The 25,751-nt window shown below is 45.7% G+C and overlaps 1 protein-coding gene across 4 annotated transcripts in view; it reads right to left on the bottom strand.

Annotated features, from left to right (window-relative positions):
* The window catches only part of apbb2b (amyloid beta (A4) precursor protein-binding, family B, member 2b), a 41,683-nt gene extending 17,140 nt beyond the window's left edge, over positions 1 to 24,543 (bottom strand). For all 4 annotated transcript variants that reach the window (XM_034534119.1, XM_034534137.1, XM_034534128.1 and 1 more), the window contains exons 1-4: positions 24,431 to 24,543; positions 7,204 to 7,315; positions 6,523 to 6,589; positions 3,984 to 5,074 (exon numbers count right to left, since the gene is read on the bottom strand). In XM_034534119.1, the coding sequence (XP_034390010.1) occupies positions 3,984 to 5,052 (1,069 nt within the window). In that variant the 5' untranslated portion in view covers positions 5,053 to 5,074; positions 6,523 to 6,589; positions 7,204 to 7,315; positions 24,431 to 24,543. The remainder of the gene's footprint in view (positions 1 to 3,983; positions 5,075 to 6,522; positions 6,590 to 7,203; positions 7,316 to 24,430) is intronic.
* Positions 24,544 to 25,751: the final 1,208 nt, after the last annotated feature.

Here is a 25,751-nt window from a genome sequence, read left to right on the forward strand (position 1 = left end):
TGTCCGTGCATTACAAAGCATATCCATATTGCCAGCGTTAGTGATGAAAGTATCAGCGTTGCAAACTCGTATATATATAACATAACTCCATGTTCAACTGAATGAAGCTTACGGACATGAAATAATACCAACAACTATAATAATAACAGCAATAATAATAATAATAACAATAATAATAATAGAACTGCATTCAAATACTTGCACAAAGTATTAGCTCTGGCCCAGATAGGCACACGGCACTCACTGTAATTTAAAATGTAAACCTCCCTCTAACACAACCCATCGGCAGACTAGAGAGCAGACAGCCGGTACCATCATTTATTTGACATGATGAGGGGAAATACAGCATTTGCCTTGAAACAAACACACACACACACACCCACACACACACACGCACACACACACACACGCACACACACACACACACACACACACACAGAGATTAAGTATATCACTCCTGTACTAAATGTCATCTCATCTGAAGGTTGCAGTTTCCTGGCAGTCAAGCCAGCTGAAGCATGCACCCACATAAACACACACACACAAATACACACACACGCACACGCACACACACAGACCTATTGATGGCATGTGTGTGTGTGTGTGTGTGTGTGTGTGTGTGTGTGTGTGTGACTGATGTAGCAACTCATAAAGGTGATATATGCTCTGAGGGACTGGTCAGCTGGTGCTGTGTGTGTGTGAGTGTGTGTGTGTGTGTGTGTATGTGTGTGTTAAAGAGTTCTCAAACTGCTGACCATGCAGATAAAACGCAGCCCGCGGGCCTGTCGCCACGAAAGCAGGCCACATGTCACCATGGCGACTGGGGAGTTAGTAAACATTTATTAAAGACTTTGGTCGGTTTAATGGAAACAGAAATATCTCAAAACTTAACAGGGAATGCGCACATACGTTCTTAGTAGACATCGCTCCCCCCCCCCCCCTCCCCTATGTGGGCTGTGCTTTAGAGTAAGGAGCCGTGAAGCAGAGCCTGCTGGGAGATGCCGTCTCTTATGTGCAAAAGAGGGGGGGGGGGCTAAAGCATGCAGCCTGTGGGGAAAACGTGCCACAGCCAAGCTACGTAGCACTTAGCCCACGGTAGCCTCCGTTAGCATGCAGTTCCTTGTCGGGGTGGAGTCGGAGTGGGGGGCACGGGGGTAGTGGGGGGGGGGATACACATAAAAAACACACACTTTCTGTCAAACAAAACCGCTCATACAAACACACACAGACACACTTACACATGTATACACCCGTAGATACACACACATACGCACACACACACACACACACGTGTCATACACACACACACATACATAGACACACATACATACACACACATGCACGTAGATACACACACACACACACACACACGTGTCATACACACACACACATACACACACACATGCACGTAGATACACACACACACACACACATACATACATATACACACACACAACTACATACATACAAATATGTATGTGTGTGTGTACATATACGCACACGCACCGCATTCAAACTCTAAACCCAACGCAGGTTGCAGCCGACTCCCGACAGAGGCACCTACCCTCGTAATTCACAATCACAATGGCCAGCATGTAGTCTTTCCCCAGCATCATAGTGAGCTCCCACACAGCAGAGCTGTGCTGTAACCAAACAGAGCAAACCTCAGGCAGGGATGGGAAGAGAGGGAGAGAGAGAGAGGGGGAGATACTGCAAGAGAGGGGGAGACAGAGAGGCATAGAGAGCATGAGGAGAGAAATTAGTGAATAAAAAGAAGGGGCGGCGGGGGGGAGAGAGAGCGAGAGAGAGATGGAGGAAGTGTATCCCTCTGCAGCTGAGCTGTGTTTGCTGTTGTTGTTGTTGTTGTTGTTGTTGTTGTTTCTCCTCTCCCTCCATCTGGAGCATCTACAGCTCAATTAAGCCGACCCCACCCCCCCTTTCCTGTGCCAACGCACAATCTTCCTCATGAAATGTCGACATTTTCTCCCTTCATTCGACCTTCCCTTAAGCCTCTCTTGGTTGTCCCTGGCAACCCAATAACACATCATCTTTCAGTCAGTGTTATATCCAGTACAGGGGCGAGGATGAGGAGCAGAGAGGAAGGCAGACATACGAGGGAGAGAAAAAAGCAGAGGACCGTGATAAACTGAGGGTGAAGAGATGTTTCAAGAGAGAGTGAGAGAGAAAGAGAACAAAAGTAGCTCAACATCTGGCAAAAGAAAACTGCTGAATCTCACATGCTGCACTGCACTCATTATGTGTGTGTGCGTGTGTGTGTGTGTGTGTGTGTGTGTGTGTGTGTGCGTGCGCGTGTGTGTGTGTTTTGGATCCTCAGTGTGAAAGCGATGTCGTACCGACCCTCAAACCCGCAAACAATCCACAGAGGAATGTGACACACACCTGGGAAAACAACACGTCTCCGTCTCTGTGAGAGAGGGAGGCAGACAGGGGAGGGGATAGACACACACACACACACACACACACGCAGCAGCAGCAGCACGGACGACTACGTGTTAGGTATCGACAACATGAACGATGCCAGGATCGGGACCATCGGCAAAAACGCTCGAGAGGACAATACGTCTCGACTAAGAGACAGCAGCGCCCGTCGATCCGCGAGCATCGATCCACACAGACAGCGGCCTTAAGCCCAGTAGCCAAACACACTTATATAGGCCTGCTTCATAAAAAAATACAATCAAGAGATTTAGTAAACTTTTTGTAAAAATTGTTTTGTTAACAATTCTAAATGATTCCCTTCACCTTTGTTATTCCCATCTGTAGCGGTTCTTTGCATAAAATCCCACAATTCAAAGGAATAGGAAATCAATTAATTGCTGTGAAAACTTCTTTTAAACCACTGGATTTATTCAAATGTCTACATTTTACATAACTACATTTTACAAGATTACCTTTGCACGATACCCAATTTGTTGGTGTTTGGCTCTTGAACAGAGCGTAGTATAACTGGAAGGCACCTGCGTACGCTAGCCGTTAGCTCCTTTCCCAGCAGAACGACGGAGAGCCGCTCACTGTGATTACGATTTGTTGCACACATTGTAGCATCATCAGGGGTCAGCGACTAGAAAGCATTAATGTGGACCTCCCAAATCGCAGATCGGCCCCTAACAAAGGTCATGTTTATTTTACTGGCTGAAAGTAGGTTCTGAGTTATGAAACGCACAGAGGCTCAGAGCCTTAGACCCCCGCCCCCTAAAGAAAAGGGGACAGTGAGTCATCAGAGAGCGAGCAGAGAAGCAGCGGTTTACAGCTCGGGGTTCGGGGGCTGCTGCTCCAGAGGAAATGGATGTGTCTCATACGTCCAATGACTTTAATGGACCTGTTGCTGGTTTAGGAGAGGAGTGGCCCGCAACAGGGGGCGGTGACTCACTCCACAAATGTCAAGGTAATGACTGATAAATAAATGGACATTTAATAATGGTCCCATATTTGTGTTCTCAGAAAATATATGGATTCCTAATAGCTGGACAACAACCACATGTTTTAAATAAAATTATTATGAAACTCAGCAAGGGACAATATATAAGATTATAGGGAGCTAAATCCTCTCTCAGTCTCTCTCTCTCTCAGTCTCTTTCTCTCTAGAAGAGAAAGACAAAGACAAAGAAAGACACATAGATTTTGTAATAACTCTATCCTTCTATCCTTCGAGCCCTTTTCTCACACACACACACACGTGCAGGGACACAGCATGAAACAGGATGCAGCAGCATATAGCCTGCTAACCACCCATAAGGTTATGAAGACACTTCCTGTCCCAGCCAGGGGAATTCTGGGAGATTTACTGGAGGCCAAAGTGTTAGTTATTTTGTTCCAGCAGTCTATATATATTTATACACACACACACACACACGCACACGCACACGCGCGAGAAACATACACGACACGACACGACCATGAAAACCAAACGTGTGCGGCTGTGAAGGAGACCTTCTGCAGCTTGTGTTGGTGCCCATGCGTACCTGTCTCCTGCGGGGAGTTGCTCTCCTGGGACAGAGTGGTCCAGCTCAACTCTTCGTCGCTGGGGTTCAGATTCTGGATGCGGTTCAGCGCGCAGTCCGTCTTCGCCCCCGTCCGTCTGTCCTTCTTCGTCTCCGGGGAGGAGGAGGAGGAGCAGGAAGAGGAACAGGAGGCCACGGAGAGCAGGGGCACGTCCTCCGGGCTGGCCCGCTTGGGCGGCGAGGGCGGAGGGGGCACCGGCGAGTCCTTGCCGCCCTCCCTTAGGAGCTTGAGGTTGGAGCGCAGATCGGAGATGAGCTCCGGGCCCGGGGAAACGTCGCACTTCTGCACGGGGGGCTCACTCGGCATCGACAGGAGAGGCTTCTCCTCCTCGTTTTCCTGCTCCTCCGCCGCCGCCTCGTCTCCGTCCTCCTCGATCTTCATCCTCGACATCATCATCTCCTTTTCGGACAGGATGCTGATGTCGTCGCTCTCCTCTGCGTCGATGTTCAAGTCGAAGTCTGTCGTCGTGTTGCCGTTCAGTTGGAGCTCCACGGCCGCGTTGACGTCACAGTCCATGTCTGATTCACTCTTCTGCTCGGGCTCCGCGTCAGCATTTGAGTGCAGCTCAACCTCCTCCTCCTCGTCTTCCTCTTCCTCCCGGTCGTTATTGGTAAGAGCGTGACCGCCGTCCTCCTCGGCCGCGTTGACGTTGAACTCATCCGCCGTCGCCTCGGGCTCCGGGTCCGTCGTGTTCTTGTTGTGATCCTGGCCGGCTTTGCGCAGCTGGTTCGCTCCGTTCTTGGCCAGCTTGGGGTTGTTGGCGGTCGAGGCCCGCGATGGGGACGACGGCGAGGACGAAGACGCCGCAGCCATCGCAGCAGCCGCCGCCGCCGCCGCCGCCACCTCCCCGAGGCCCATTGCAGCCTGGATGCTGGTGAGCGCGTACTTTTTGCGACACTTGGGGGGCGTGGCGGAGCCCTGCCGGACGACGTCGCCACTCAGCAGCTGGTTGTGCGAGGAGCGAAGGCTGAGCGAGGTGGGAGGCGTGGCGGCCGGGCAGTTGCGGTTGGTCACGTCCACCGACATCATCACGGCACAAGGCGGGGGTCACCTGAGAGAGGGGGGGGGGGGGGGACCATGAGCACAACATGCTGGAGTAATCTGCTTTCAGTCTCATCGCTCGCTTACTTCGGAAATGTTCCAATAAAAAAGTGTGATATTCTTACAGCGGCAAACAACCCCAAATTATTTTAAAAGATAAATACAATAATATATTAAGTTACACATATAGATACTACACATACTCACTTTAATAACATACTTGCAAGACACTTAACCCCAAGTTGCTCCTGTAGCTATGACTACAGTGTGAATGTCAGTCCTGATGAGCAGGTGGCACCTTAGCTCCTCCCATCAGTGTGTGAATGGGTGTGAATGTTAGTTAGTCCTGATGAGCAGGTGGAACCGTAGCTCCTCCCATCAGTGTGTGAATGGGTGTGAATGTTAGTTAGTCCTGATGAGCAGGTGGAACCTTAGCTCCTCCCATCAGTATGTGAATGGGTGTGAATGTTAGTTAGTCCTGATGAGCAGGTGGAACCTTAGCTCCTCCTATCAGTGTATGAATGGGTGTGATTGGGTGAATGATGTCATGTGATGTTAAAGAGCTTTAAGTGGTTGGAAGACTAGAACAGATCTATACAAGTACAGGTCCTTTTACCATTTACTTGTTTAAACATACTCTTTTTTTTTGTTTGTTTGTTCATCATATTTTACCGTCAATATTTTTGATTCTGATATCATGTCTTTTACTATTGCATGTTTATTGTCACGCACCAATCACCAAGCCAGCTTTCTTTGTCTGTGTAACGTACACGTGTGCAAATGTTCACTCCTGGCTCTCGACGTGAGGAGAGTTAAAGAACAGATGTTTAACTTCACAGTCGTTAAGGTGCATAGAGGAGAGACATAACATGCTGGCATGCAACATTATACGGTGTTTACTGTACATTTCTGAACCTGACTGGAAAAAAAGAAAAGGACAGCTACAGTAGTGGATAAACAAGGACGCTTTTAATCAGACACTCAAGTCTGCTGAACGCATGAAAACATCCTTTACATTTAAATTCTTTTTCTTAAAGTCTGGTTTTCTTGTTGACTACAAATCCCATAGAAAGATCAAAACTACGAACAAGTACTGCCTGTTAAGCCGAAGCCTGATGCGGTGTATACTTTTCCTCCCGGTTCTCTAAATACAGTTGCGCCAAATCCACAGCTGGAAATAGCACCCAACAAACACACTATTTATCCGGCTTGAGGAGTGTTTCGCTGAAGAGTACCCAGCTGTTCCAGGAGAACCACACACAGGGGGGTCAAAGCAGGGAGAGGAGAGTGTGTTGAGGGCGAGTTTTTTGGACTTCGGCGTGGGATTTGTTGACAATAAGAAAAGTACAGGCTACTGCGTAGAGCGGCGATGGGGGACCACTCAGTGAAGAGCCGCCAGCATGGAGGGTTATTCCTATTCCAGCTGAGCGCTGAGTGCAGCGTATGCGTGTGTCATACCTGACAGGAGGTCAGTCGAGGACCGGCGCTGGTCACGATTCAGCGTTCAGCGGACTCAGCTGCAGATCTGAACACCACAGAAGAAGAAGAAGAAGTAGTAACGATCAGAAGAAGAATGCAAAGCATTCTTGGTCCTCCTTGGGTTGCCCTCAGAGACCACATTCACCGGGTAGAAACCCAACAACAGCTGGTTTCTATAGACAACCTAACACTTGTGAGGCAGTGAAGCCTTGCTGAGTTTTTTGGGGAGTTTTTCCTGATGTGAGGTCCTGGGACAGGGATGTCGTATGTGTACAGATTGTAAAGCCCTCTGAGGGGAGTTTGTCATTTGTGATTTTGGGCTATACTAAATAAACTGAATTGAAGGGACTCCAGTCCGGGTGGAAATCCTAAAAAAAATTTTTTTTTTAAAAAGACTTTGAAGCACTTGCAGGAAGTGTATTCACTGGGCTTAGCTTAGCCTAGCATCCTAAGAAAACTTTTGATTTATTTCTTAAGTAAAAAGATGCTCTAAAGTGGCGCATCTGAATAAACAAACACCAAGAGCAGCGCTCGTAACTCATGAAAGCAGCTATACTTTCAGACACGACAGGAAGTTCTGAAAGCTTGGAGGCTTTTTTACAGCAGAAGAAAAATAACATAGCAACTTGAAAAAAGACCTTTGTGCAGTTGCGGACTCACCGGAGACCTAAGGATTGTGGGAAACTCCAGGATGTCGCGCGTCCATACTGGTAGCTAGTGGTTGTCTTTTTTCCCCATCCAATCGCGGGGGCTTCAGAGAGGCAGCGTTGTCCTGAGGGACGAACATATCAGGGTTAATGAGAGAGTGGGAGAGAGAGAGAGAGAGAGAGAGAGAGAGAGAGAGAGAGAGAGAGAGAGAGAGAGAGAGAAAGAGAGGGTTGGACAAAGAGGGAGCGAGAAAAAGGACTGCAGGACACCAGAGGGACAAATAATAAAGGAGCATCAATTATTCACAACCTCGATCAAACGTGTGTGTGTGTGTGAACATGAGGCTCATTTTGTATATAGCTCATATTTCTTTCTTTGGTGCAACCCTTCGCTGAGTGGAACCATCGTAACCTTAATGCCACAGGAGCCCTGTAAACACCCTCTACACTCCAACAACCAACCAACCAATCAACCAACACACACACACACACACACACACACACACTCGGAATAGACCATAACAATTCCACTTCTTCTGGAAAGTGGCTGGAAAAGAAAAAACACCTGGAATGATTTTTGAGGAACTAAATGTCATCCCAATCACATGGATCCATTCACTCGCTTCAGTATCAGCTAACACTGACACTCATTTAAGGATCCGATCAATTACAGCCACAAACCTCCTCGGCAACAGCTGTGAAGGGCAAACGTGTGCATTCAGACGTTTACGTGCACGTGGATCCAACTGCCATCGGGGCTTTTGGTAATCAGCCGACAACGCCGGTGAATGTTATCGGCCTGGACACTGGAACCGAAGGAGAGTGCAGTGATTTATAGTGTGTCACCTTTGATAAATAAGGCGGCAATAATGTTGCCATGTAATTAGCCAAACTATATATTTATGGTATTTTGCATGCTCGATCACAAAGTGGAATGAGGCAGGTCGATCGGCAGCATATTCTCAAAAGTACACCGGGCAAATACAGTACAAGCTGTTGCAGATCTGAACACCACAGAAGAAGAAGAAGAAGAAGAAGAAGAAGAAGAAGAAGAAGAAGAAGAAGAAGAAGAAGAAGAAGTAACGATCAGAAGAAGAATGCAAAGCATTCTTGGTCCTCCTTGGGTTGCCCTCAGAGACCACATTCACCGGGTAGAAACCCAACAACAGCTGGTTTCTATAGACAACCTAACACTTGTGAGGCAGTGAAGCCTTGCTGAGTTTTTTGGGGAGTATTTCCTGATCCGATGTGAGGTCCTGGGACAGGGATGTCGTATGTGTACAGATTGTAAAGCCCTCTGAGGGGAGTTTTTCATTTGTGATTTTGGGCTATACTAAATAAACTGAATTGAAGAGACTCCAGTCCGGGTGGAAATCATAAAAAAAGAATCACAGACAGAAAGGTAAACAAGTCTTGGGGGCTGATTGCTGGTGAAGAATTGTTCCTTGTCTTATGACTCTACCACATGATCAGCCATCAAAAGTACACCGGGCAAATACAGTACAAGCTGTTGTTTTCAGGCCTGTGGACCGATGGCAACATCTGTCCATGTGCCTCAAGATGTGGACATTTAGGGACAAACAACAGCTTTTATTCCCCACTACCAAAAATGTCCAACAATCTCCAGGCCTACATTGACCTTTTGTTTTGTTCTTGTTTATGTAACTACTCAAAGTTCTGAATAGTGCATACTTCTATGAATACTGAACCATTTGAGTGTGTGTTGGTAAGCAGTGTATGAAACTACTGGTGGTCCCTCCTACCTCGTGCTCCAGTGTTCTGCTGAAGCAGCCGAGTTTCAGATCAGGCTGTAAAATAATCACGAAATGCAATCTATTGCTTTCGTGTACATGTAATTGTCCGTGTTTTCCGTGTCGCTAAGGGCAAAAACGACAAAGGCAGAAAGTCAATTAGGATCCACACAAATGAAATGCATCCAAGTGAGTATGTAACTGTCAAAGCTGGTGACATGGCATCGAATTTAGAAAAAGACTACTTTTGGGGGCGGAAGGGGAGGTGGAAGGGTCCAACAAACAGCACTTTCAACACTAGATCGATGTTCCATACCGTATTGTAGGTTTGTTGCCTAAACCCAAAATTTGTTTTGTTGCCTAAACTTAAAGTTTGTGACCGTTTTCAGAAACCTATCTACGTGGATTTGTTGCCGAACACTAACTTTAGTTTTGTTGCCTCAACCTAACATTAATTGTGTCGCCTAACCCAAACTTTAATTTTGTCTAAACCTAATGTTCATTTTGTTGCCTAACCATAACTTTAGTTTTGTTGCCTGAACCTAACTTTAGTTGTGTTGTCTAAACCTAACATTCATTTTGTTGCCTAACCCTACTTTTAGTTTTGTTGCCTAACCCTAACTTTAGTTTTGTTGTCTAAACCTAACATTCATTTTGTTGCCTAACCCTAACTTTAGTTGTGTTGTCTAACACTAACTTTAGTTGTGTTGCCTAACCCTAACTTTAGTTTTGTTGCCTAACCCTAACTTTAGTTTTGTTGTCTAACACTAACTTTAGTTGTGTTGCCTAACCCTAACTTTAGTTGTGTTGTCTAACACTAACTTTAGTTGTGTTGCCTAACCCTAACTTTAGTTGTGTTGTCTAACCCTAACGTTAGTTTTGTTGCCTAACCCTAACTTTAGTTTTGTTGTCTAACCCTAACTTTAGTTTTGTTGTCTAAACCTAACATTCATTTTGTTGCCTAACCCTAACTTTAGTTGTGTTGCCTAACCCTAACTTTAGTTGTGTTGTCTAACCCTAACTTTAGTTGTGTTGCCTAACCCTAACTTTAGTTTTGTTGCCTAACCCTAACTTTAGTTTTGTTGTCTAAACCTAACATTCATTTTGTTGCCTAACCCTAACTTTAGTTTTGTTGCCTAACCCTAACTTTAGTTGTGTCGTCTAACCCTAACTTTAGTTTTGTTGTCTAAACCTAACATTCATTTTGTTGCCTAACCCTAACTTTAGTTGTGTTGTCTAACCCTAACTTTAGTTTTGTTGCCTAACCCTAACTTTAGTTTTGTTGCCTAACCCTAACTTTAGTTGTGTTGTCTAACCCTAACTTTAGTTAGGTTGCCTAACCCTAACTTTAGTTGTGTTGCCTAACCCTAACTTTAGTTGTGTTGTCTAACCCTAACTTTAGTTGTGTTGCCTAACCCTAACTTTAGTTTTGTTGCCTAACCCTAACTTTAGTTGTGTTGCCTAACCCTAACTTTAGTTGTGTTGCCTAACCCTAACTTTGGTTGTGTTGTCTAACCCTAACATTCATTTTGTTGCCTAACCCTAACTTTAGTTGTGTTGTCTAACCCTAACATTCATTTTGTTGCCTAACCCTAGCTTTAGTTGTGTTGTCTAACCCTAACTTTAGTTTTGTTGTCTAAACCTAACTTTAGTTTTGTTGCCTAACACTAACTTTAGTTGTGTTGTCTAACACTAACTTTAGTTGTGTTGTCTAACCCTAACTTTAGTTGTGTTGCCTAACCCTAACTTTAGTTGTGTTGTCTAACACTAACTTTAGTTTTGTTGCCTAACCCTAACTTTAGTTTTGTTGCCTAACCCTAACTTTAGTTGTGTTGTCTAACCCTAACATTAATTTTGTTGCCTAACCCTAACTATAGTTGTGTTGCCTAACCCTAGCTTTAGTTGTGTTGTCTAACCCTAACTTTAGTTTTGTTGTCTAAACCTAACATTCATTTTGTTGCCTAACACTAACTTTAGTTGTGTTGTCTAACCCTAACTTTAGTTAGGTTGCCTAACCCTAACTTTAGTTGTGTTGTCTAACCCTAACTTTAGTTTTGTTGTCTAAACCTAACTTTAGTTTTGTTGCCTAACACTAACTTTAGTTTTGTTGCCTAACCCTAACTTTAGTTGTGTTGCCTAACCCTAACTTTAGTTGTGTTGTCTAACCCTAACATTAATTTTGTTGCCTAACCCTAACTATAGTTGTGTTGCCTAACCCTAGCTTTAGTTGTGTTGTCTAACCCTAACTTTAGTTTTGTTGTCTAAACCTAACATTCATTTTGTTGCCTAACACTAACTTTAGTTGTGTTGTCTAACCCTAACTTTAGTTAGGTTGCCTAACCCTAACTTTAGTTGTGTTGTCTAACCCTAACTTTAGTTTTGTTGTCTAAACCTAACTTTAGTTTTGTTGCCTAACACTAACTTTAGTTTTGTTGCCTAACCCTAACTTTAGTTGTGTTGTCTAACCCTAACTTTAGTTAGGTTGCCTAACCCTAACTTTAGTTGTGTTGCCTAACCCTAACTTTAGTTTTGTTGCCTAACCCTAACTTTAGTTGTGTTGTCTAACCCTAACTTTAGTTAGGTTGCCTAACCCTAACTTTAGTTTTGTTGCCTAACCCTAACTTTAGTTGTGTTGCCTAACCCTAACTTTAGTTGTGTTGTCTAACACTAACTTTAGTTGTGTTGTCTAACCCTAACTTTAGTTGTGTTGTCTAACCCTAACTTTAGTTTTGTTGCCTAACCCTAACTTTAGTTTTGTTGTCCAACCCTACCTTTAGTTTTGTTGTCTAACACTAACTTTAGTTGTGTTGTCTAACCCTAACTTTAGTTGTGTTGTCTAACCCTAACTTTAGTTTTGTTGCCTAACCCTAACTTTAGTTTTGTTGTCCAACCCTACCTTTAGTTTTGTTGCCTAACCCTAACTTTAGTTGTGTTGCCTAACCCTAACTTTAGTTTTGTTGCCTAACCCTAACTTTAGTTGTGTTGCCTAACCCTAACTTTAGTTGTGTTGTCTAACACTAACTTTAGTTGTGTTGCCTCAACCTAACATTAATTTTCTTTTCTAAACCTAACGTTTGTGACTGTTTTCCTAAACCTGTTCCGAGCAACACTAAAATAGTTTTGTTGTCTAACCCTAACTTTAGTTGTGTTGTCTAACCCTAACATTCATTTTGTTGCCTAACCCTAACTTTAGTTTTGTTGCCTAACTCTAGCTTTAGTTGTGTTGTCTAACCCTAACTTTAGTTTTGTTGTCTAAACCTAACATTCATTTTGTTGCCTAACCCTAACTTTAGTTTTGTTGTCCAACCCTACCTTTAGTTTTGTTGCCTAACCCTAACTTTAGTTATGTTGCCTAACCCTAACTTTAGTTGTGTTGCCTAACCCTAACTTTAGTTTTGTTGTCTAACACTAACTTTAGTTGTGTTGTCTAACCCTAACTTTAGTTTTGTTGCCTAACCCTAACTTTAGTTGTGTTGTCTAACACTAACTTTAGTTGTGTTGTCTAACCCTAACTTTAGTTTTGTTGCCTAACCCTAACTTTAGTTTTGTTGCCTAACCCTAACTTTAGTTGTGTTGTCTAACCCTAACATTCATTTTGTTGCCTAACCCTAACTTTAGTTTTGTTGCCTAACCCTAACTTTAGTTATGTTGTCTAACCCTAACATTCATTTTGTTGCCTAACCCTAACTTTAGTGTTGTTGCCTAACCCTAGCTTTAGTTGTGTTGTCTAACCCTAACTTTAGTTTTGTTGTCTAAACCTAACATTCATTTTGTTGCCTAACCCTAACTTTAGTTTTGTTGTCCAACACTAACTTTAGTTGTGTTGTCTAACCCTAACTTTAGTTTTGTTGCCTAACCCTAACTTTAGTTTTGTTGCCTAACCCTAACTTTAGTTGTGTTGTCTAACCCTAACATTCATTTTGTTGCCTAACCCTAACTATAGTTGTGTTGTCTAACCCTAACTTTAGTTTTGTTGCCTAACCCTAACTTTAGTTATGTTGTCTAACCCTAACATTCATTTTGTTGCCTAACCCTAACTTTAGTTTTGTTGTCCAACACTAACTTTAGTTTTGTTGCCTAACCCTAACTTTAGTTATGTTGTCTAACCCTAACATTCATTTTGTTGCCTAACCCTAACTTTAGTTTTGTTGTCCAACACTAACTTTAGTTGTGTTGTCTAACCCTAACTTTAGTTTTGTTGCCTAACCCTAACTTTAGTTGTGTTGCCTAACACTAACTTTAGTTGTGTTGTCTAACACTAACTTTAGTTGTGTTGTCTAACCCTAACTTTAGTTTTGTTGCCTAACCATAACTTTAGTTGTGTTGTCTAACACTAACTTTAGTTGTGTTGTCTAACCCTAACTTTAGTTGTGTTGTCTAACACTAACTTTAGTTGTGTTGCCTCAACCTAACATTCATTTTCTTTTCTAAACCTAACGTTTGTGACTGTTTTCCTAAACCTGTTCTGAGCAACACTAAAAGAAACCAATAATTTGTGTCCTGGTACACAAAAACATGTGTGCATTTCGTGACTATTTCACAAGCTGCCATGAGACTGCGTTTGAACATACTCCATCTGCGCCATGAAGGCAACACTTCACAGACGAGTTAAACTTTGCTCTCTCTTTGACACATTTCCCCGACTCGATGCGCACAGACTTTTCACCAGAGTGGATCCACGATGTCGGAGCAGAGAAATCTGAATCCACTGCTCTTCAGGTTGTTCGGGATGACGTTGCGCTCCATTTGCAGAGGAAACAACTGAGTATTTAATGGCAGTATAATGGTAACTATACAGCGCCTTTATCGTCTTCTGACCACTCAAAGCGCTTTACACTACATGTCAACATTCACCCATTCGTACGCACTCAGGTTCAGTGTCTTGCCCAAGGGCCCAAGGGCACGCTAAGTGGAGGAGTCGGGGAATTGAAACCCCCGATCTCCCGACGGGGTCCAGCAGGTGGGAAGCACAACAACACTATTTTGCTGTTTATTTGTTAATAAATGTTTTTTGCAGTTTAAATAATGAATTCCACTCGACATAGTCATATTTTAAAAGATTATTAAAGACTGAAGACTTTGGAGACACCGCAAAACCGCAAGGGCTTTCTGAGTCTCTGGCATTCTGCACACAGCTGGTTGACTCATCCCACATACCAGATTGATCTGTGTACAGATTGTAAAGCCCTCTGAGGCAAATTAATAATTTGTGATTTGGGTCTATACAAACTAAACTGAATTGAATTGAATAACGAAGAACAGTTGATCTGCCAAAGCAACGGCCCCGTGCTGAGCCAGTACTGTTTACGGATATAATAGACACATCTGGTTTGTTTGGCAACACTAGCTGTTACACAGACTGTCATTTGTGTGCGCTGTCATGGGTTTTCTCTCATGGTTGAAGCGCCGACTACAAGAGAGATGTCATGTCAGACAGTCTTTTGTTTTTTTTATGAAAGCGACAACATCTAAAAAATAAATAAAATCGTTGCATTGTGGAATAAAATAAAAAAAAAAAGGTCATGGCGTGCAGCTCGGATGCTCGAATCCTGCCGCGACAGGTCTGCATACCTGGGAACAGCGAGACGGTATTTGTATGAAGGGGTGTCTGTCTACACTAACAACTTATGAATCCTTTCCCATGACATGTTGCTGCTGACTCGGCTTCTCCGGTGGGATGTGGGATGTGTAATCGCGGTCTACTGCCCTGCCCCTGAGTACAAGGGTCATGGCAGGTGATCCTGTGTTTAAGGGTGTTCACAGTCACATTAAGTGAACACTTTATGGAATTACAGGGCTTTTTTTATACACAGCCCCCCCATTGCTCCTGTATATACAGATCAAATATACAAGACAATAGAAAGGTGTATGCTCAGTCAGCTGACCTCAGTTTATCGAAGCCTCTATGTGAAACCTGTTTGTGTGATGTAAGGCTAAAATATGTATCTGTAAAATCTAAATTACCAATGATGCAACTCAACCGCCGACAGTTCGCCTCCAGCGGAGATGCAGAGACCAGGTTTTTTGGTCATTTTAAAACAGTTTATAGCTACAGTTGGTGGCTCAGTGGTGAGCAGGCTCGTCCTTCAATCAGAGGGTCGGCGGTTTGATCCCCGGCTCATCTAGTCCATGTAGGATGTGTCCTTGAGCAAGACACTTAACCCCACTTAACTGTAGCTGTGCCTACAGTGATGATTGTGTGTGAATGTTAGTTACTCCTGCATGGTAGCTCCTCCCATCAGTGTGAATGGGTGAATGATGTCATGTAGTGTTAAAGCACTTTGAGTGGTCGGCAAGACAAGAGATACGCTATAAAAGTACAGTCCATTTACTAATATTAAAAATAACTTTGTTATATTTGCTCAGACTGTCACTATATCTGTGAGCGAAATGGCGAAACAAATAATATATATTTTTTAAAGAATATTAAACCTTTGTGTCTTTACAAGTTAGTCTAGGCGTGATTACAGGGTGTGGGTAGGGTAGCAGCGCTGGCACTCACAAGACAGAGACAAGTACTGGTTCACACACACACACACACACACACACACACACACACACACACACACACACACACACAGTAGTAAATATGAGGGCGAACCTTCCACATGGACTCGCCTGTAAACGGTTAAATTTGCGGGGCAAAAGCCAAGATGCAGGGGTGAGGGTAATAAGATCTAGGATGTGTCCCAGCATGCCGGTTTGACCTTTGACTCCTGACCCTCTGGCCGACCCACCGAGTGTGTGCCGTTGCATGTGTGTGTTGTCACTGTGTGTGTTGTCACTGTGTGCGATAATGTTAGGTGTGTTGGGGGGGGGGTCTGGCTCCACCAAAAGAACGAAGGGAGCAGCTGCGAACACTCCTGCAGGCAGTTGGACAGGCCCCTCATCCTTCCATCCCACCCTTTCCCCTCGCCAGACCAGTTCCTCTGCTAATCCCACTTGACTTTTACCTCTTTCCTTTATCCCCATTTTCTTTGCCAGTTTCCTCTCCTCTTTCTCTCCTACGTTCACCCCCCCCCCCAACACACACACACAGACATACACAAACACACACACACACACACACACACACACACCTCTTTCCTTTGTCTAGAAGAGAATTGCTGTCTTTTCTTATTAAAAGTGAAGAAGGTCTGCAAACTCTCATAAAAATGCCTGTTTCTCTCTACAAACCTCTGATTTACAGCCCCCCCCTCCCTCCTTCCGCCTGCTCTCTGCCCCTCTGCCTGTGAGGAACCCCATCTGTTGCCAAATATAAAAAAGACCCAGTTAAGAGGCTGGAGCCGTTGGGAAAAAAAGAAGAAAAATGTACGCTTTGGCGTCAACGAGGCACGGCGTGCAGAATAGAAAACACAGCTGGGTGTCGGTTTTTTTCTAACTTTTTTTGGGATCAGGATGTGAACATGTTAAACCAGCTTGTGAAATAGCGGGCAACTCTCCCAGATCTTCACTGGATTTATTTTCATTGGCTGTGGACAGAGTGGGCCGGATCCTCATGGAGCTGCAAACTGCTTCCACAAACCGGGCTGAGAGGTTAGCGACGCTGCTAACCAGAGTCATGGAGCAGGATAGCTCTTCACATTCCAACTACTAGTGTAGCCACATGCTATAAAAACGGCCCTACACAAAGCTAACAGATGGCTGGTGACTGGTCCATTGTAGTGCACCACGGAGCAGAAGATATATTTCTCCAAGCTCTGTGTGTGTATGTGTGTCTGTGTGTGTGTGTGAGAGAGCATCCTTTTATTGTTGATAGCAGGAAACAACTGAGACAAAGTGACACAACTCTGAGACGGCAGCCTAAACAAACACACAAACAAGCATGCACGCGCCAATCTCACACACACGCACACGCACACACGCGCGCACACACACAGAGCTCCGTGGTCTGAGCGTGCTTCCGTGGCCGTACGGCGCCCTTGCGGTTGTACGGTGTGAAGGACGGACAGAAATAGCTCCACTGTGATTCTACTTGGTTCACGCTGCCGTTTGAAGTTGAAAACGCCTCGATGTGCTGAGAGGTACGCGCACAGCCAGAAGGTACCACTTCTCCTCCGCCGTGGTTTCCACGGGCAGGAAAGAGAGCGACAGAAGGAGCACAAAAGAAAAGGGGAGCGCTGAGGAATTTCCAGGGTGTGCCAAAAGAATCTCAGGCATGTCTCTGGTTGGGGGGGTCAGGGCAAAAACTTCTAATTGGTCAACAGAGATTACAGACAAAACACACACACACACACACACACACACAGAGACACAGAGATTGAATTAAGGTGATTGATGGCCATTTGTCAGGAGGCATGTGTGGACACGTTCCATCCACTGACCCTGAGCCCACTTAAGGGCCACGGCAGGGAAACGCAAACAAGGTGAGAGTGAGCGGCCTCCACATGGTTACTGAGTGTATATGGAAATGAATACCACCCGGGGGGGTAATGCAGGGTTTTGAAACAGACACACACACACAAACACACACACACTCTCACTCTCACAGACTTTGGAATCCTGTGACGTGGGGGAAAAAAAAGAAAGAAAAAGAAACGTTTCAGAAACAGAAGCCCATTTCCTGGATTTGAGAGGCTTGGGAGTGAGTTAACCCCCCCCCCCCCCCCCCCTCTCCCACCCTGTTCCCAGCCTCTCTTTTCCTGTGGGTGAGGGGGGATTGAGGGAGGGGAAGAAGAGCGCGAGAGAGGAGGAGGAGGAGATGGAGGAGGAACGTCCCTGTTTCACTCGTGAGCCGGGCGTGCGGTGAGCGCGATGACGCGACGTGTCTCTTCCTGGATGCGATGTTGTTGAGGGCCACGCAAGTAGGGGCAGGGGAGCAACAAGCAGAGCAACAAGCAGACCACGTGCAGTAGCCTTTTTAGAATAAGCTCTCTCTCTTTCCCTGTAATTGTCTCAGGACCTCACGCAAAGCTTCACATGTCAAAAGAAAAGACATTCGATACAGCTTGAAGTTCAGGACAAACGGGCCTGACACCACCGGCGGCCACGACGAAGCGCTGAGACAACTTATAGATAATGCCTCAGAGGAATACCAGAGTTCCCATCCCCGGTGCTGCTTGACATTACACCGACTGGGCACCTGTAGTCCTCCGGGGATGTTCACCCGACCACGTAAAAACTCCCGTTTCACGGCGTTATCCAGATGACTCTCGCGCTCCAAATATGTATAAACCCCGTCTTCATCCTCAACAGGGAAAAAACTAAAGAGTGCCTTCTTTTGAATGCACACCGTTAGCTGCTTGTTATTTAATAACTACAAAACTAAAAAAAAACTTTAATTTCATCGGCAGTTTGCGTGATGATAATATCCAGTGCCTTGTGGGCGGTGAGGTGCTTTCATTCCAGTTTAGGAAGATTAATAGATAATACATTATTGCATATAGTGAGCTTTGACAATTAATAACAGAACAACATTTTTAGGCCCCACATTGGCCGTGTCTGTGTTTCAGTATGTCGGCTGCCTTAGATATGTACGTTATTCATCCCCAGGGGGACATTTCTGCAAACTGTTATTACTGAGGTTTTTCTTCCGACACGTCTCCTCTCCAGTTGTGAGAAATGTTTATTATTTGCGGCCTCCGTTCATTTTCAGCGCCCCACTCTGCCAGACTCATGTTTGTTAATGCAAGACTTGCGGTTCACTGCATCTGATCGTCACAGATGTGAAAATACCAACTTTACACAGTGGGAGAGATAAAAAAAAGAGCACGTCCTGGTCCTAGATTACGTTGTGAATCCTAATGTACCTCGGTGACAGCACCGTTAGCCCCAGGGGTCCGTTATCCCCAGAAGTCCGTTAGCCCCAGTGTTCCGTTAGCCCCAGGGGTCTGTTAGCCCCAGTGTTCCGTTAGCCCTAGAAGTCCGTTAGCCCCAGGGGTCTGTTAGCCCCAGTGTTCCGTTAGCCCTAGAAGTCCGTTAGCCCCAGGGGTCTGTTAGCCCCAGTGTTCCGTTAGCCCTAGAAGTCCATTAGCCCCAGGGGTCCGTTATCCCCAGAAGTCCGTTAGCCCCAGTGTTCCGTTAGCCCCAGGGGTCCGTTAGCCCCAGAAGTCCGTTAGCCCCAGGGTTCTGTTAGCCCCAGAGGTCCGTTAGCCATGGCTAGGAGCACCGGGAACTCAAATGCCTATTGGGCAGTATGACAGTTAGTCGGTTAGAATGCCAGAAATCAAAAAAAGAGAAAAAGTTGAATTTCTTTGATAATTTGTTTTACATCCTTTCTAACATGTGGGTAAGTGTCCAAAAGATTGACAAATGTTGGGGGGAAAAGGAGGCTCCAAGTGCCCTATATATTGTTTTACAGCCTCTCCCCTCTGCGGTTCTGTCGAGGCTTCCCAGAGTCTTGTCAAACATGGGCGCAGAATGTGATGTGATGTGATTTTACAGGAATGTTTGTGTTTATTTCTGGCTGTGATAAGCAGTGTACTTTTGGCAACCGATTTAAAAAAAACTCTTTAAAAAAAAAACTTTTTAATACATCAAAATAAGTGACGTGTGTGTGTAAGAACAACAAATACGTTCATGGAGCGAGTGCATATACCAAGAGGTTTTTTTATATAATCTCACAGTACCGCTAATTGGCTACAGCTGAGCGAATGTCTTGGACCCGTTTGTTGTTTCAATGGTTCCCAAACAAAACACAAATACCTCTCCCCTTATTATCAGTATTTTTGGACCCGCTGCAAGCTCCCATCGTTTCTTTCATCAGCAAGGATAGCTCTCTCTCTCTCATTCAGAGTGATTCCTATTTGACTGCCAGCGTTACAGCTCTCTTGTCTCCTTCAGTAGTCGTGTTTCTTTGTGTTTCTTTTTTTAACCCTACTCCCCTTCTTAGTGAAAACCAAACGGTAAAAGAGCTTCCGTCGGATCCGAGGCGAGGGCAGCGGTGAAGAGACTGTGGGTCCTAAATATAGCCGAGATGGGACAGGACATCCGAGAGGACGTCTAGACGCAAACGACACAGCGTGTGTCTGTGTGTGTGTGTGTGTTTTGGGGAGTTCAACGTGGCCTCGTTATCTCGTATTTCATGAGAAATGCCTGTGGCGAGCCGCCCCGCGATAACGCCACAAGATTGCACTAATATCAGGGCCTTGGCCCGACCTGATTGGCTGGAAGTTTTTACAAAATGCCTGGGGATTGAGACAATAAGAAAGAGAGACAGAGGGGGGTGAATAGACGTGAGGAAGGAAAACATATCAGAGAGAGTGACTCATCAGAAAAGGAATGTCCCGTCGCTGCCAAAGGAACCACAGACACCGCTGCAATGATCGCTCCCTCGCCAATACTTTAAATCACCCCCTCCCTCGCTCTCGTCCTCTCACACAACAGCCCGTCTCTTTCTCCCTTCCAACCAGTGGAAGCCATTGTCGTCCACCCACCTACCCCCCCACCCCTCCCAACACTAGCAGCGCATTCTTCTCCGAAAGGGGCATCAATATTGGCCGGGCATGACACAGCCTTTCCAGCACCGTGTCCCGTCATCTTAAGTCTGGTCTCCAAAACTAATTCAATTGTGTCTTTTTTATTGGTAATTATGTTGTGGCAGTCGTATGAATCACATCCTCGGCACAGATGTTGACTTATTGTCGCTCCCGCCACAGGATGTGAGTTGAACGTAAGGAGGAGCGCGTCCGGTCAGGAACCCAGATCCCCATGACGACTGCGATCGTGATTCAACATTCCTGTCGCACGTCATGGACTTTCATACAATTCAGAGACAAGGGTAATTGTTACGACAGAAGGGAGAGTCTGTAAAAAAAAAAAAGAAGCTAGGAGCGAGGCTTGCTGCAGCGTTTTATAGAGGAGGAATAGGAGAAGGAGGGGCTACCTTACCAGAGAAGAAGAGCACCAAGATGGCGACGGCCAAAATGGTGAACGCGAGGCTTCAAAAAAGCCAAACCAATGGGTGACGTCACGGAGACTACGTCCACTTCTCTATACGGTCACGAACGCAGCAAGGACGGGACATAAGTCAAGACTACCAAGTCCTTCTACAGCCTCTTCCATCACATCGAGGCTTGAATGGTGTGTAACAATGGGTTTGAAAGTAGGGGGGGGGGCAGAAACCCCTTCTGTAGCCAAGTGCAGCCAAGTGGTAAAGACAACATCGGGAGCAGAAACATATAAACAAAAGAGCGGGAGAGAGTTTGTATACGGCTCCCTTTCGGAGCAGAAAAGCTCTGTCTGCCCTCGCCGGCTTCCTTCATCTGAATAACGTACAGGCCTGACAGCGAAGGTGGGCGAGGGCTGCCGGGAGCCGACGCGGCACACGGAGGAGGAACGCACAAACTGAGCCACAACAAGGTGATGCGGATCGAACCGGAAAAAAATACGTCAAAAAAAATGGCGAGGGAGACGAGGGACAGACGGGGGGGGCCCTGTCGCTCAGCTCCACACCCTACAGGATGAACAGGGCCTCTATGCTCCTTCTCTGTTCAAACACACCTCACGGCTGTCTGCTCCCTGCAACAACAATGCATGCACACACACACACACACACACACACACTGCAGCCTGCCTGACAGTGGGCACAATATGCCTATTGAGAGGCATCGATGGGGGGCTGAAAGTGAAGAGAGAGATGGGGAGAGTGAGATTGGCAACAACACACACATAAACACACACATATAACAGAGATTAGCAACAACACACACATACACACATACAACAACACACATATAACAACAGAGATTGGCAACAACACACACATAAACACACTCAAACAAGCCACAGTCAGGTTATCTCGGCCAGCTCGACAGCCTGGGACGAATCCACTCTCTGTTGTCCCTGAATGCATCATTCATCTGTCCAATCTGGTCGGACAACTGAACTCCCAAATATGCACATGGCCGCATACACACACATACACGTACACACACATACACACACACACACACACACTAGTTTGGTCAAGGGCGGACCGGTGGTATTGTTTCACAGGGGAAGCAGGGTGCTGATAACGGATCTCCACGCTCTTTATCTGATCGCTCACACACAAATACAAACACGCACACGCACGCACACACACACACACACACACACACAAGCCTGTACGAACACGCACGGTTTCCTCATCCTCTCTCATCAGCTGTTGTGCATGGCCCTCGACCACACACAGAGTTGAACGGGTTGGTGCTGTGAGGCAGGAAAGTCCCCAAGTCCCCAACACCCCCCCACACACACACAGATGTATAGCCGTGCCAAGGTAAATCCAATCTGCAGAACACTTTTGGGGCTAGCCGAGATATCGTTGTGTATTTGTGGGTGACTGACGAGCTCCACGGGGTGACGGCTTCCATTACTGCATTGCTATTTCTGTCCAGCGTCCATACACACCGTGTACATGCAAGTCTCTGTTCTGTGAATAGAGGCTACCTCAGCAGAAGAGGGGGATGGGGTGGGGGGGCATCTTGAAAGCGAGGCACTTTTTAGAACACCAAAGCTAAACAAACATGCCAGAACCGCAGCCGCTTGGCACCAAAACTCGGCCCATAAATGTCCAAGTCACTTTTTCCATGCTCGGCAACTGGTGTGTAGAAAACGCCGCAGAGTAAATAAAGAGGGAAAGAGTATTGATGTATTCAAGAAATATGTCATAAAAAAAGCATAAATGAGGGGGGGAAATATAAACCTTAACTGAACAGCGCAGAAGCTCTGAGCAATTACATCATGTTTCAACACACACACACACACACACACACACACACACACACACACTGCAGAGCGAGGCCAGGGATGAAGAGCAAGCCAGCGGAGCGAGGAGGCTGGACGGATAGGGAGGCAGGGAGGGAGGGAAGATGACAGTGCACCATTTCAACTCCGGTGGTGCGTTCAGTGACACATTCACTCTTTGCGGTCCACGCTAATACTTTTAGCAAACCAGAGTAAACCCTGTAAAGCCACCACAACCGCGGCCTGGCAAACAGCGCGCGCTGGCTGTTTACAGTCTCCGCGTGCAGCACCAAATAGGGTTGCATTCATGATGCACAATCAAGAGGTGTCACCTGGAGGGGAAGGGCCGGGAGGCGGTGAGGGGTGGGGGTGAGAGAGAAATCTCAGTGGCGCACTCGGAGAGAAAAAACGCAGACGGTTCCCTTGCTAATTCGTGTTATTGTCAACAACGTCGTGTGTTTCCGTGTAGGGAGACGGAAACACACGAAGTGTCTAAGTAACGTTAACGGTCCCACGCGTCCTTGCATCTTCACAACAGTTATTGTGGATAAGAAAGTAAGAAGCCTGAGAAGTACAAAATAAAGTTATCCACATCATTCTCTGGACGCCTTAAATCTCACGACATACACACGCCATTAAATGGCTCCGTGTGTTTTCCTTCTTTTTAAACAATCAATGCGTGTTATCTCGAGGGAAACTAGCAAAGCAGGGCTGGAAACATTAGCTAGCTAGCTAGTCGCGTCCAGCCAGCACCATGCACCGACACAAGCCGCGTCGTGCCCCGGGGGGCGGGGTGGGGGAGGCTGCGTGGCCTTTAGCCCCCAGACTGTTCCACGTAAATAAAGAGAATACCCTCCTTCATGCAGCTTTTGTGTCACAATGAACCTCTTCATTACTGAAAGTATTGCTCAGCACAGAGACAAGCACGGGACAAGACACAGGACACAGCCGCGGAGCATCTCTGGAGCCTTCCAAGCAGGACCGACCGTCCTGTCAGGCTGAAACGGTTAGTCGACTCTCATCAAGTCGACTCACAGAAGATTATTGGGAATGTGTGTGGAATCAATCTACCTGAACGTGTTCTCCTCCTAATGTATCACATTTTAAGGGATTGGATGAGTTTCACTATTTTATAGAACTGAGATTGAAGTATCCGTTTCGGGTTTGGTCCGATGGCCAGTGAACACAACGCATTATGACAGCAGGTACTGTACATGAAGGTGTTTATGGTTGGACGCGTTCTGTTTGGTCCGTGAAGTAGCTAGTAGTTAGTTTATTACTTACTACTACTGACCTGCAGATAGGCCTTCCACACGAGAGAGTTTAAGAGTCGCGAGCTTTCACTAGTGTCCATACTCCCCCCCCCCCCCCCCCCACAGAATGAACCCCTCAACACAGCAGTCGATTCGTCGTTAGCTAACCTCGCCGTGGTCAACGGCTGGCCGCTCGCGGCCGTTCTCGCGGAACTGCAGTCGCATTCCGCGACACTACGTGGGAACAGCCGCAACAAGACCCCCTCCCCACCTCTACCACCGAACATTAAGTACAACAACAAAAAAAGGAAAACACACACTGGGTCCCGTTAATGCCCCCCCGCCCCCCGCCCCGCCGGTGCAGCCGCCTCCCGGTCTCCTCTCCCCCACCATCCCGACTTCGCTTGCAACACAGCGGGGCCCTTCGGACGCCAAAGCAATGCGTCTCGTCGGAAGAAGACGGGGAAGTTCAACTCACGTTTCTACTCAAATTCAAGGAGGAGGCCGACTGCGACGGCAACGGCTCCCCATATTCAAGCTGAGATTCTCGGCATACCACATCGCTCACCTCCTCTCCACGGTGCGTTCGCGTCCTCCTCGCTGCGCTGCTGTCTCTTTTTTCTCTCTCTCTCTCTCTCTCTCTCTCCCTCTCTCTCGGCTTGTTCTTTTTCTCCTCCCTCCCAGTTGCCGCTGTTCTCCGACAGGGGGAACCGGGGGACGCTGCTCCGGAAGCAAACGCTCCTTCTTTTTTTAAACTCCCTTATGTACTTCATCCTCTAGTGGTGCTACAAATACATACTTTGATATTTGTAATCAAAGAGAATGGAGGACATTTGCAAACTTATAATATATATTGATATGCTTTGGGAACTCTTAAACAGACGAGGTGATTATTAAATACAAAAATACAGATTAAGAAAACGTTATTATTCCCAATGCAGACCAGATAGATGTAGGAGCAGATAGGTTAGAAATAAATAAACAATACTTTACCCTGAATCAGTGTGTATAATATATGTTCAAAATCAATAGAGCGGTTTCCTGGTATTCCAGATCAAAGCAACCCAGTAGATGTAGCTGTAAGGCTGTATTTTGAAATGCAGCCTTACATATAAAGTTGTGTGTATGCGTGCATAATAACTGCGATGAAGCGAAATGGGACAATAACACTGATATTATATGAACAGATGACAATAAATATGACATCAATACTTTACATATAGATATGTCGGCCGATGTATAAATAAACACAAGAGGACACCATACAGATATCTCACAGTAGCAGTAGAACAGTGGCATTGCAACGATAAGACACAATGGAGAGACAGACTTTTGCTGTTAAATAATTTTAAAGTCAGCAACAGTCAATATGATCAGACAGTAGATGGAAATAAAAAGACTTGCACTGATTAAAAAAAGAAAATGTCCCACTCTCAATGTGATACCTGACAAATCAGCTTCCAGATGAACACTGTAATCAGTTCGTAACAACTGTTATGACCCAGTTGTGTATACCTAAAAATGATCATATTAATGTAAGGAGCAAGCAGAGTATTGTGTATTAGTAATACGTCTGTGATATAGAAGCAAAATTCATATCCAATTCCCAAGATGAAATGAGCACATCTGTTCATTTTCCAGGATCCGCTGTGTACACTCAGCGATCATCAAATAAAGGAACTTAAGCTACACACATTGAGCCTAGTTTAACCGTTGGTAGTATTCAAGTCTCAAACGGCTCGACTGGATGCACAGTGTGCACTTCATGGTGAATATCTTCTTTCCTGAAAAAAAATAAAGTGCATTTGTCCTGCCCTCTCCTCCCCGAAAACAAGAGGTGGGCAAGAACACTTTAAAGGCGTGCGGTATTTTTGATCACGTCCCATTCT

This window comes from Cyclopterus lumpus, chromosome 1 (assembly GCF_009769545.1).
Source record: "Cyclopterus lumpus isolate fCycLum1 chromosome 1, fCycLum1.pri, whole genome shotgun sequence".
NCBI classification, from domain to species: Eukaryota; Metazoa; Chordata; class Actinopteri; order Perciformes; family Cyclopteridae; genus Cyclopterus; species Cyclopterus lumpus.